Source organism: Carassius gibelio, chromosome B16 (genome assembly GCF_023724105.1).
Source record: "Carassius gibelio isolate Cgi1373 ecotype wild population from Czech Republic chromosome B16, carGib1.2-hapl.c, whole genome shotgun sequence".
Lineage (NCBI taxonomy): Eukaryota > Metazoa > Chordata > Actinopteri > Cypriniformes > Cyprinidae > Carassius > Carassius gibelio.
Window position 1 is genome coordinate 24,755,679 of NC_068411.1, and position 13,449 is coordinate 24,769,127.

Sequence of the window (13,449 nt, forward strand, 5' to 3'; positions counted from 1 at the left end):
CATCTCAGATTAGATGTAAGGGTGAACTCGTGAAACATAGATATGATTCGAATCTTAATATACTGAATCGTTTTGAGTTAACACGGAGAACCTGCTCTGGAGAATGACTTGACGCTCATTTGTTGACTTCAGCACCATGGAGAGCTGACTCCTCCACTCGATGCACTCAGACTTTACTGTCAGCAGAGTTGCTCAAGTATGAACCAGGCTGCAAATAAACCTCTCAAACCACACAGAGCTGGTTTTCTTATATTATATGGTCTCCCAGGAATGGTCAACGTGAGAGTTTTTCCACTTTTCAGCAGGTCAGCCTGGGATTCACCCAAACTGGGAATTGTTTTCACTAGTACAATTGACCATGTACATGATTTCTACACTTCAAATGTTAGTTTGAATACTGCATGAATTAAGAATTATCCTACTTCTGTTTGGTATTTTGGAAAAACTTTTGAGGAACCATACTGGGTTCCCCAAAGAACCTTTCAGTGAACAAATCTTAAAAGAAGTTTAACATTATAATCATTTAAGAACCTTTTTTTCCCCATTATAAAGAACCTGTTGTTCAATGTTAAGGTTCCATGAATGCTAAGGTTTCTTCATGGGACCATCGATTCCAAAAAATAAAAAAAATTAAGAGTGTAGGTCCATCCATCAACCATAAATACTGTGCACAAAAACAAGGCTCCACAGTATAGTCAACATTTGAAGTGGATCAAAACCTTTCATCAAACATATACCCATAACCAAAACAATACCCTTTCTAGTCTTAGGACAACTTTGATGAACTTCTTTGATCCACTTCAAATGTTGACTACTGTATAAGTCACTTTTAATAAAATCATAAGGTATGAGTAGAATGATTGTCATCAGTAAACCAAATCAATAAATCCAACCTGTTAAATCTCATTCTATCACGTAAGGGTTAATTTTTGCTGCTCGTTACATAACACACTTGGAACATAGGCAGATTCACGTCGTCCTGGCGATGCCAGTGTCCTCAGCCTCTTCTGCTCGAGCACACACGCACACTGATGCACTGCGATGTGCTGTGTGGAATAATCTGACTTCTCTCGCAGACTGAGGCTGAGAGTCCACCACATCAGATCAAAACAAAGGCTGAGGACCGAGAGAGAGAGCGCATTTTGTTGTTTTGAAGCGATACGGAGCAGCGCATCCTTCACTCTCACTCTCTCACTCAGAGGAATCCATCCAGCCCATCACGAGGCAAGTGTATTTATTTACTGCGTCACACTGTTGTTTACCATAGCGGGTTTTACTAACACATAGATTCATGGAAATGATGTTAGACATTCTAATATTAGCAGATAAAGGCTAGTTTTTTAATCATTATTTTTGCTTTTTTAAGAATAGCCTACGACATGTTCTTTGTATAGCCTCTATTCAACACGTTCGCTCTAAACTTTAATTACGCATTGCTGTACACGCGTTGTGTAAGACCAAGGTTTCATTTTAAGAAAAAAAAGTATATTTTCGATTAGTAATGCAGTTTATGTATATTTTTCTTTCGGTTTTTTTTTTAGTCGTTGTTTAGGTGGGGCAGAAGCGTCATTTGACATTTCAGAGATAGGTACTTGTCTGCAGCTAAACTCTGTCAGTGAGGCACCCTACCGTGTACTGTCAATCAACTTTGTTTTATTAAGGTTATTTTTACGACCTAAAAAAGAATAATATTGCCCTTTGTGGGAAAATCTTTGTTTTTTGTGTGTGTGTCTAGTTTTGACAGAATATTCACAGAACGCTATAAAACATTCTATCCATTTTTAAGTTATTATATTTAAATGATATATTGCATTGCCTTTAATTTAAATATATTTTAGTCATAAACATGTATTTTATATTGTTGTACAGTAAATAAATTACTGTATCAAGAACTGAATTGGAGTTCCTTTGAGAATAAGAGGGCATTAAAAAGACAAATAGTAAAATGCCAACAACAAAAAAATCTAAAATGTTATATATTGTAATAAATAAATAAAATAAATTAATTTGATTCAGAAAATGACTTCATTTTATTATTCATATGTTACCCTGGACCACAAAACCAGTCATAATGGTCAGTTTTTCAAAAGCTGCATAAATAAGCTTTTCATTGATATATGGTTTGTTAGGATAGGACAATATATGGCCAAGATTCAACTATTTAAAAAAACTGGAATCTGAGGGTGCAAAAAATAAATAAAAATAAAGACTTATCCTTTCCTCATCTGGGAGTAAAACGTGAGCCAGGCATTTTTTGGGTTAAACTGATCACATTTTAACTCTTAAATGAAACAAAACCGAGAATCAGTTAAACAAGACAAAGCATTTGTGTGGCAACATGTCATCTATTGTCTTCTTAGAGAAAGTGGACTGAATTCTCCATGGAAATAGAACTTTAGAAAAAAAAAATAATAAAAACCCTATAGTCAGATAAAAATGCTTCACACTTTAGACTGTTACGTACAAGAGAAGGGGCTACAGAAAAAGGAAATGCAAACATTAGTGATCGTGCACACTGATTAATGTACAATGTCGGCCTGTATTTAACCAGCTTCTCCTGTAGTCAAGCTCAAATAACAAAACTGAAACTAGCCAGCAGAGAAAGCACTCAAAGCCAGTAGCAAATGCATTAGCACACATTACTCTCCGTCTCCAGTAGCTTTGAGTCATCACTGCTTTAGTGGACTAAAGACAGAGTGAGGAGTCACTGGTGTCACCATGTGTTGTGTTGACTACATATTTAGCTTGAAGACGTCAGCCTTAGTTACATATCTGTATATCAGAAACTTAAATACTAAAAAGTTGGTAAAATTGTTGATTATAATGGAAAATTACAATATAGTTTGATAAAAGGGCGTAAGAACAAACAGTATGTACACTATTAAAAAAAGGTACAGAACTGTCACTGGGGTGGTATGTACATTTAAGGTACTAATATGTATTTTTAAAACACTAATATTATGTCTTTAATATCGATATTATACCTTTAAGGTACTAATATATAGCATTTAGGTGAAATATAGTACAAAGATGTACCTTTTGTACCTTAAATTATTGCCCCACTCTGTACATTTTATTCTGAGAGTGAGAATGTCATGTTTTGTGCATGAAATCATTCTTCTTAATTAAATATGAGCAGCATGTTACGTTACATAAGGTGTTATGAGTCAACGAGTGTATAACCTCTAACTCTGACTGCACTCCAGCTTTATCACCTCAAGCCAGCCGTGCCATTGGCATATAGGATGGATAAGGTGATTTAAGAGAAATTGCATCAGTAACTTCTAACTGTGTCAGGCTGAAACTAGTCTCAGCTTTTCTATTAGGCTGACATGAGGTAAAAACACTAAGCTTCTTGCCCTGACACAAGGCATCAATCAAGGACTGAATGACTAATGTCACTGACCAATATCCGACTTCTGTAAAAGCAATGTTCCTCTGTGCTCACAAGTCTTTGTTGCTAGGTTCTGTTGCTAAGGCTCTGACTTGGGCTCAGAGAGGAAAAGGTATAGAGTGGCAGTTTGACAGTCAATAATTTTACAGCTTATTGAATAAGTAGAAAAAAAGTACAGTTCAAAAGCTTGGAGTCTGTAAGATTTTTAAATGTTTTTGAAAGTGTTTCTTATGCTCACTGAGGCTCCATTTATTTATTCAAAAATACAGCAAAAACTGTTTAATATTTCTGAAATTAAAATAACTGTTTTCTGTTGAAATATATCATAAAATGTAATTTATTTATTTGAGCTGAATTTTCAGTCAGGTCTTCAGTGTCAAGTGATACTTCATAAATCATTCTAATATACAGAGCTCAAGAAACATTTCGGATTATTATCACAGTTAAAATGATTGTGCTGCCTATTATTTTTGTATTGTATTTTTCAGGATTCTGATGAATAGCAATTCAAAAGAATATTTATTTGAATGGGAAATCTTTTTTAATATTCTAAATATCTTTACTGTCATATTTGACAAATTAAATGCATCTTTGCTAAATAAGAGTATAACTTTCTTTAAAACAAAAAAAAAACTTACTCACTCCCCACCTTTAAATACTAATGTACCCTTTAATTTCAGTTCCCTAGACAATATTGCACTGACGCTGACAAAACAATTGAATCAATTATTTTTTCGTTTCTTTAAACAAAGCACAAAAATCCAAAACAAAAGAATACTTTAATAGTTGAAAAGGATGTGATCACATAAGACACTCAAAAAAAAAAAAAAAAAAAAAAAAAAAAAGCAGCACGTTTTCCATATCCGAAAGGAATAGGTGACCTACATAAAGGATGTCCTTTGACTTTTTTTGTAATTAAGCATGGCATCCAGACAAAAAACGGAAAGAGACAAGAACCCAGCTATGCAACAAGGGTCAATTACGTCACCCGCACTGAGAGCAACCCTAACCCTTATATAACAAACTTCAAAGAGATGCTGAAAAAAAAATGATGGTCTGTTAGTTATGAGCAGACCAGGAACACCCAAAACAGTTAAATAAGTTATTCAGAAGGATGGGGTTTATCATCTCTGTACCTAGACAAGGATTAAATTGAACATATTACTTCATTTTCCAAGTGCAAAGCCTTTTACATAACACTTGGTAAATTCACTGATCATCAGAATAATAATGTTAAATAATAGCATTGGATCAGTTTAATTTAGAATAAGTGTTCCTGCAGTTTAATTCCAAGTAGGAGTGAATTAATTTATATTTCGTGGGTGGCTGAACCTGACGTATATGAAAAGGCACTTTATTTCTAAATTGTCCATAAAACTGAGTAGAAAACAAGATTTAATGACAATTCTTTGCATTTATTTTTTTTATTTATTTAAAAAGTATAAAAGTTAAGCATTAAAGCATTTAAGTATTTTAGCCTGTAAGTATATAAGTATTGTATACTGTACTGGTTATATAATTATATACAGGTATATAAGTTTTGTAGCCTGTGCTCTAGTCTATTTACAGAAACTAACTAGGTTAAACTAGGTTCTAACTAGGTTCTAACTAGGTTCATTAACTAGGTTAAACCAGCCTGGCATCTTGAATGATGTCCTCATTCATTTTAACACTATAATCTTTCTTTGTTCTGGTTTGTTTGTCATACAGAAAAAACCTCAAGTTCAAGCAACCTGTTTTCTTTTTTTTTTTTTTTTACAGTTTTATTTGAAGTATTCCCTAATTAAGAAGAATGGGACCTTTTCAGACATACGAGGTGCTGAATTATCATTAAATTATTTCTGTCTAAACACGTTTTTACTTACTGTAAGACTTATTGCATGTAAGCAAGATTTATATTTGGATACTTTAAGGACCCAAGCATAATACAGCTTCATACCAGCTTTAAACAGCTCACCTCAGATGCAGACTGTAGGTTTTCTGTCGGTAGTCGTAGCACCAATCCATGTTCCCAGTTACAGATTTTCCATTTCCTGCAGGTAAAAGAAAAGGGAAGTATGCGCAGCCGTATCCCTCGATTTGTCCTCCACCCTTTACGTACTAAAGCAAAGGAGTCATCAGCATCCAACATACCATTGTCAGAAGAGGAGAGCAAGGATTTTGACATGAGCTCCCAGCACTCGAAAAGAACCATCAGTCCCAATAGCCTGTCCTCAGGTAGGACACAAGGTTATCAGGACTTCTCTGATGGCTTTTATGTGTTGTTGACCTTATTCATATGGGCTCTTTGATAAGGAAAAGCACACTAATATCAATTTTAATTGGGTGTTATGTCAGTTCCACTTGGCTTTACCTTTGCAGATGATACTGGATGCCCAAGCAGTCAATGTGCATCGCCAACCAAGACCCCCTCAGGCTCTGACAACAGCCCACTGAGTTCACCCACTCTGGGAGAGCGCAAGGTCAAGGTGAAGAGAGTTCGGATGAACGTAGTGGCCGAGTGGAGCGCACCCACACAGAAGCACAAGCGAGAGAAGCAACAGCATTCACCAATCATAAATAAAGGTAATTTCATTTCTGCAAGCTTTGCAACCTTATTATATTCTATTTACATTTTTTATATTATTTTCCTTAGATTGTGTAGGTTTATTCAAAAAAATAATAGCACTAATAAATTATTATTAATTGCATATTCCCTTCCAATGCTCAGAAACACATCAGTCAGTCAGAATAATTGAAAAGGGGAAAATATATATATGATTTTTGATTATGACAACAGGTTAAACAGTCAATGTTTATAGAACTGCATGTTTTCTGCATTCTAAAAAGTAAAGAACCGCTTGGTTTAGTAATCTAACATAAAAAAAAAAACACAACTAGTGTACATAGAAGGAAAGTTTGCACATAGAAGGACAGTTTGCACTTGGGATCTTTATCAGCTTGTGTGCAAGTGTGCACGTACATGGGGTGCAGGTTCAAACACAGAAACTTCTGTTTTGAAACAAGGGCATGTTGAGTAATTCATTTATGCCATGGTCACACTTGCCTGTTTCATCTAAATGTTCTTGGGATTCTGCTGGAATGGGTTTCTCTGAAGGTTTTCTTTTTTTTTTTAAACAGAAAAAAAATACAACACAATCCAGGAAGTAGCAGGTGCCATGTGCTTCATTACACTTCCTCAAAGGGGCCAGTTATTGGATGGCTTGTAAATGGCCAATCAGTGCAAATTAAAGTAGTTGGCTCCTCCCACTGCCTGTGAGAATTCACAGCATTTGAGCTTGATTTGAATTGAGCAACTTGCACAGTTTTGTAAACGTTAGCGATTCACATTTGTTTGGTTAGTTAGGTGGATAGAGGCACGTTTGAAAAAGTACGCACTTTATCATGGTTTTGTCAAAAGGAAAGAGATGCTTCTCAGGTGTGTATATTTTTGGAAAAACACAGTTCTAAATTATTTTACCCCATCTTTAGCGTATCTCTGTCTTTCAATCACCATTATTAGACTAGATTTTTAGATTTTTTTCTTCCTCAAAATATTTTGTTGAAATGTATCTTGATTTAAGTATGTGTAATATAGTTCAGAAGGTTATCTATTTGCTTTCCTACTTCAGTGGTACTTCCAGGAAGTAGGTAATCAGTATTATATCTCTTTAGTCTTAAGTTTAGCAAAAATCGAATTGTATGAGAATATATCATGTTTTTAAAAGCCCTCTGAATAAAATAAAATGTTACAATTTCAAATATAATGATTTTTTTTTTAGCAATTAACATGTTGCAAGATATGATAACATGGCTACTTTTAAATGGCTTTCTGGTTCTGGGATCTGCCAGCAATCTCTTAATGCTAAATCTAACTAGAAAAGTTAATGCAGGTAAGGTGATATTCAAGCTTACATAAAAGTGCTGAGAGAAACCAAATGTGAAGGATTCCTCTGTCACTGAAAGATTCAGTCCCTGACTTTCCAAGCCTTACTACTTCCATAATGGAGTCAAACTATGTTCATCACAGAAGTCTGTAACCCTATATCCTCTGACAGGCCTCTTTGATCTGGCTATACTGGAAGTATGCTAATTGGAAACGTGCTTGGGTTGTGCATTCGGCGGGTTTGAAGTCTCTACTTCCACAGTCTTTTTAGATACCCTTGAATGGATAAGTTTAGCTGATGTTGAAGTCTTTTTAGAGGAAACTTTTTAGACTTTTGATCCCGATTTTTATGCACTGTAGGCAGTGAGACAGATTTCAGCATATCTAGCAGCACTGGAAGCTACAAGACGCATGAAACTCTACCCAGCAACTCTGCAGGGAAGAAATCATCTTCTCGCAGGTATGCTTTTTATGCTTTTTTTTTTTTTTTAGTTTCTGAAGCCTAATCCAAGATGACTGATACTTTTTATTTTTCTCTGTCAGATTTGATATGACATGCTAGAGGACTTATTTTAAATGTGAATGTTAAAGTGGAGGTTAAATTTTTTTTTTTTTTTTTAGGATTGATTTTTCAAGGCTGGGGTGCAGCCTAACATGTGTTAATGCTTAGTTATCTCTTCTGCTATAAATGTGCTGATGATTTCCTGCTTTTATTAAGCCCCTCCCTCAGAAATACACAATGGCTCAGATTGTTTAGCTGGTCCAGTGTGTTGTGATTGGCTAAACTGCCTCTAGTGCGCAACTAAATGTCCCGCCTCAGCGGCATGCACTCAGATTGTATTGTAAACAATGGCATCGTCTATTAAAGCAGTAAGCCCTAAGAAGCCGTGGATTACAGTGAAATTTTAATAGCTAAGAGGCATTGTCAGGCATGACATTAAGCGAAGTTAATTAATGGTATGTTTTTTTGTTTATTGTCTCATACTTTTAGATGCACTGTTATTTGTAAATGCTACTGCTTCTGTTAGCTTTTATGGTTTTATCCTGTTTAGAGCTTTAATACAGCGGGGTTTATCTGGGTTTGTGAAGTTACAAAATCTGGGAAGTAGCTCATTGTAGTCCCTACAAGCCGTTTTTGTAGGCGTTTTTGCCAGAATTTTAAAAGGCATCAAGATGACATTTCCGTTTGCATTGAAATTTCAGCCCTGCAACTTTGCAGATATTTATACTCAAACAGCAACTAACGTTAAAAGTGAAATCTCAATCAACCACCCCTTTAAGTCATTTTTTTATATAGTGTTTAAAATAGTTTGATACAGCATGCAACATTGTTGTCACTTGATCTTATTATGAGATCAATGGCAAACAGTTATGTAAGCATATAATAAACGTCACACACACACAATTTCAAATCATGGTGCAGATTTTGGTAAATCTACAGTAGTAGGTAAACAAGATAATTCAATGTATGCTAAACGATTTGCATGGTTGGTTGTTATTCCAAATATAACCGGCGTGTTTTGCTATACAGTATCACTATACTGTCCTGTCCGATCTCGCTCTTATCTCCCTTAACAGTGGGCCCCACATCAGAAGCCTGCCAGTGTTCAAACCCGCCGGAAGCCCTACTGCCCCTCGCGACGCAGAGCTTTATGCCCCATACAGGACGCCCACCAAAGCCCCCTCCACTACTTACAGCAGTAGCAACTCCAACTCTACCAGAAGGTATGGACAAAGAGGTAGACGCAAACAGATGGAAAGAAGCTGAGAACATGCTAGATGCAATGTATTCTATGCAGGGCTCAGGCGCAATACAGATAGTTATATCATGTCTTCAACCTCTTCACAGAATAAAGGATTAGATTGGTCATGGTTTGGCTGTGCCAGGCTTTGAGGGGATTTTGACAAAATTGTCTGCTCTCATTTTGCCCACGCAGACAGTAAAGCCGTTTGCTAGCTGATAGGAGCACTGTGTTTTTCAGTGCTACATTTTTTTGTAGAGAGGGTTGAGGGGCATTAATATTTAATGTGCACACAGTCACTATGTTTGAAGATATTTAGGCTGTGTTGTTTACTTAATAGCATGATGACGGTTTCTGGGTTTTTAGTTCTGCCTTTTATGTGATTGAGGGTTAGGAAACTAGTGGATATTCTTGTTAACATGGTCAAAAGGAGTGAATTTGGTTGATTTTTTATATTTTATATAACCCACACCCGTTACATTTTTTTTTTATGAAAGTGTGTGCTTTGTAATGCCTTTCTGAGCTTCTCCAGGGTCCTTGTTTGTTCTTCCGTTGTTCCATCTCTAGCACAGATGCAAATTTGACTTCAAAGCAACATAGCAGGTTGCTAGGATATTGTGCCTCTAGTTTTGCTGCCTGGTAACAGGGCCATTTCTTTGACGTTACTTTCATGATTTATATTTCATTCTTTATGTACTTTAATATATTCGTACCTTTACTTTGTCTTTTTTGTACTTGTTCATTATGTTCTTTAAATATTAATGTTAAATTAATAATTACCCTGCTCTCTTATTGCATTGTAGGTTGCATTTTATTATTTGCTTTGCTTTTATTTTATTTTTTATTTTACCTCGCTAACCATGATGCTATCAAAACAGGGTCACGTACCACATGTTGAAAACCATTGGCCTAAACAAAATTGAGTGGACCAAATAAAGGGCAGTTATAGTGATTTTGTGAATTTTTTTTTTTTTTTTTTTTTATTTATTATAATTTTTTTTTTTTGATATTGGCAAATCTTTTAGCTTTTGCATTTGAATGGAAACAGTAGCTGGGTTTCCATCCAAAGTTGCGAATTTAACTCATGCGCAAAATTGAAATATCGCTTAAAACATTTGCGAATAAGCACCATATCTGTGGAAGGAGCCAGAGAGAATAAAATCATAGCTTCCTAATAAATGGCACTAAATGGCATTAAGAAGAGTAGGAGAAGCCATTTGAAAGTAATAATTTTCTTGTATAATAAGTTATTTGCACCTCAAGATCCAAATATAAATGCGCAGTGTAAGACAGTTCTGGCAGGCAATTATACAGAAATACTTTGACAAAAGCATTTGCTCAGGCAATTCAGAATGATAATAAAAACATTTGAGATGCAAATCTATCTGTTATTTAGTCCGATTATACTGTCCCATTGCGTGAAATTTATTAGCAAAATGTTTCTATCTCCCGTTATTTGCATTAACCTTTTATCTCTGAAGTCAAAAAACACCTCGTTTCTGATGCAATACTTCAAATTGCACATAAAAACAGGGTGATGGAAACATAGCTTTTAACTTGTTACAGACACAACAGGCCGTAAAGATGATTACTTCAGCTCTTGTTGTAGCTTTCATATTAGCATGATTGATTACATTTTTAAAAAGCTTGCTTTTAATTTTCAGAAGAACCACTCCTGTACGCTACCATTCTTGCGGAGACAATCATGGCATCAAGCCTCCAAATCCAGAGCAGTACCTTACCCCTTTACAGCAGAAAGAGGTAGCCATACGACACCTCAAGACAAAACTCAGAGACTCACAGACCACAGTTTGTGACCGGTAAGAGTCTGCTTTGAAATTCTTGCTCTAATGCATTACTGAATTGCAGTTCCCTTAAGAGCTCTGACACCATTTGCCAACTGATATTACATGGTACATTTTCCACACTAATGGGTTTCAGGGAGGCTGAGATTGAGGAGCTGAAGTCCCAATTGGGGCGTATGCGGGAGGACTGGATAGAGGAGGAATGTCACCGTGTGGAAGCTCAACTAGCTCTCAAAGAAGCACGCAAAGAGATCAAGCAGCTGCGCCAAGTGGTGGAAACCATGAAGAATAGCCTCATGGAGAAGGACAAGGGCATCCAGAAGTATTTCATTGACATAAACATCCAAAACCGAAAGCTGGAGTCCTTGCTCCACAGCATGGAGTTGGCACAGAATGGCTGCAACTTACAAGATGAGCCCACACTGGACTTTATCTTTGATTCTCCAGAAAGAGCCACTACAGTCAAGTTAGAGATGGAGCTACATGGTGAAGAACAAGCAGTGGAAGAGATGGCTGATAGTGAGCTGCTGGCCAATGATGAGATGGCCAGCAGAGCTGAAATTCTCGAGAAGGTTCTCATGTCCACTGCGGTTGATTCCAGCCAGGATGGTGGCACCAAGATCATTCCCCAACCAGAGCTGTCCACCTTGGAGCCAAGTGTCTCAGAAAACTGCACAAAGGGGCATATCTCAAGCAATCTCTTTGGTGCAGAAGATAAAGGTGTCCAGACTGATGAGATGATCTACACCGCTGATCTCCAAGCCCTCCTTCTCCAGCTGCTAAAGCTCCAAGGTGGTGGCTTCCCTGGTCTTCTTATTTCTTCTACCCATCAATCCCAGGAGTCACCTTCAGCACAGGTTCCCAAAAAGGTTGAGGACTTGCCTGAAGCACAAAAACCCATAAAGAAGAAGGAGGAGTTACCTGAAGCACAAGTTGAAGAAGTCAAAGGTATTGGCTCCATTTGCAACAACACTGCCCAAAACACCATTAATGATTCTAGTCTGGTCATTTCCGAACCCAAAATGAGTCCCCCGTTCATGGAAGAGCTGAATTTTGACCTGAAGAATCCCAAGAACACCTCTAGCATGGCAGTGGTCGGAAAAAGCCACTGGAGCAACAACTTCTTGGTCGATCTGGTTGCAGTGGCAGCACCCGTTCTGCCCACCGTTGCGTGGCTCTACTCCCAGCACGGTTTGGTTGGAGGGGCTCCTGTGTACAACATTGCAGCTTTAATTCGAGGCTGTTGCATTGTTGGATTGCACTCGCTCCGCCATGTCTCTCACGGGCCAGACACTTAGTGGCCCTCACCCACAGTTACAGCAAGAGCACTTAAGCGTCGTCATCAAGTAGAAATTGTTTTTGTACACCTGTGATGATATGCATACACTTATTTTCAGTTTAGTTGCAACATTCCTACTTTGCACTGTGTATTTTTGAGGCACAAAGGATGAAATTAGGTTGATGTAAAGGGACTTGTTTTGTCCTTCTTTGTTTTTATTGCCCTTATGTTTGTGTACATATATTTTTGCATAATCTGATCATCTGGGTGGGTGATTTATGTTGCTCGAGTTTTGTTCTTTGCTGACTGCTATTCCCTGCTTTTTATGAAAGTGTCATTTAGAGTGGCAATAGGGGTTGACTGTCAGTTGACTGTTGTTTTTGTTGTAGTTAAAATGTCACTTGTGTTCCAAAAGAACTAAAACCTTCTGCCAAAGCTTAAATGTGTTCAATGTTTTGTGAAACTGTTTTTCTCTCCCTGGAGTTAGAGCTTTTACATGTTGCTCTGCAAACCAACAATTTCCTGTGAGCTAGCGTTGGAAAGGCAGCACTTGCCACAGTACAGCGAACACTTGTTATGTGCCTGAGCTATGTGCAATATTTTTGTTTATATCAGATGTATATCATTATATTTATTATTAAAGCATGGAAAACCCCTCCAAGCTTGGACTTTTTTTGTGTTCGGTATTGCATCATTACTAAACTTGTATTACTTGTTTAGGCCCACTCTAATCAGTGTCCACAAAAAGCTTTAAAGGCTTCGAATGAAAGATATTTACAATGTGATAAAAATCCCTCACCATTTCTGCTATCATGCCTGTTGAATATTTTGGATAATTTGATAAGGTTTTCATCTACCAATAGAAGTAGAGTATTTTTGTAAGGAGTACTAAAGATTCCCCATTAAATTTGTGCTGAAAATTAAAAACGGTCTAACATCTGGGCCTGCTTTTCAGCTAGATCTCATAAATAAAATGAATGTACAAAAAATCTCCACAAATCTATTATGGAAGGTGTTTTACGAAAAGGTTTAAGGCTGTGATGTTCCAAGTATAGTGAGTTAAATCAGTAAAGTGATCCTTAAACTTTAATCCTAGATTAATAAAATGTAATTCTTTGCTCTTCACAAGATTAAGTTTCTTTGAACCGCTATATGTTAAAGAAGCAGTAGACTATTTTTACCAAGACAGAAAATAGTTTGCAAGTACAAGTGTAGGCTACCTGTAATGTCATTTCACAATTTCACACTTTTTGCATAATTTAACATTACATCCTTTGTGGAAATGGCAGACATTTTGAGAGTTTTACACACTGGTTATCTTCTTTCTAAATCCCTCTTTTAAACCCAGGCAGTGGAACTTTTCA

General features: G+C 36.7%; 1 protein-coding gene across 9 annotated transcripts; it reads left to right on the top strand.

Annotated features, from left to right (window-relative positions):
- The first annotated feature begins 969 nt into the window (after positions 1–969).
- On the top strand, positions 970–12,746 carry LOC127975131 (syntabulin-like). Of its 9 annotated transcripts, none has more exons than XM_052578945.1 (8): positions 970–1,224; positions 5,156–5,210; positions 5,434–5,611; positions 5,732–5,959; positions 7,620–7,719; positions 8,835–8,984; positions 10,669–10,821; positions 10,943–12,746. In XM_052578945.1, the coding sequence occupies exons 2-8, from the start codon at positions 5,187–5,189 to the stop codon at positions 12,102–12,104; spliced, it is 1,995 nt and encodes a 664-aa protein (XP_052434905.1). In that variant the 5' UTR covers positions 970–1,224; positions 5,156–5,186; the 3' UTR covers positions 12,105–12,746. The 9 variants fall into 9 exon arrangements, with proteins under 9 accessions (XP_052434905.1, XP_052434909.1, XP_052434903.1 ...); XM_052578949.1 differs by having other exon boundaries at positions 971–1,224; positions 5,756–5,959; positions 8,838–8,984; XM_052578943.1 differs by having other exon boundaries at positions 972–1,224; positions 10,666–10,821.
- The last annotated feature ends 703 nt before the right edge of the window (positions 12,747–13,449 follow it).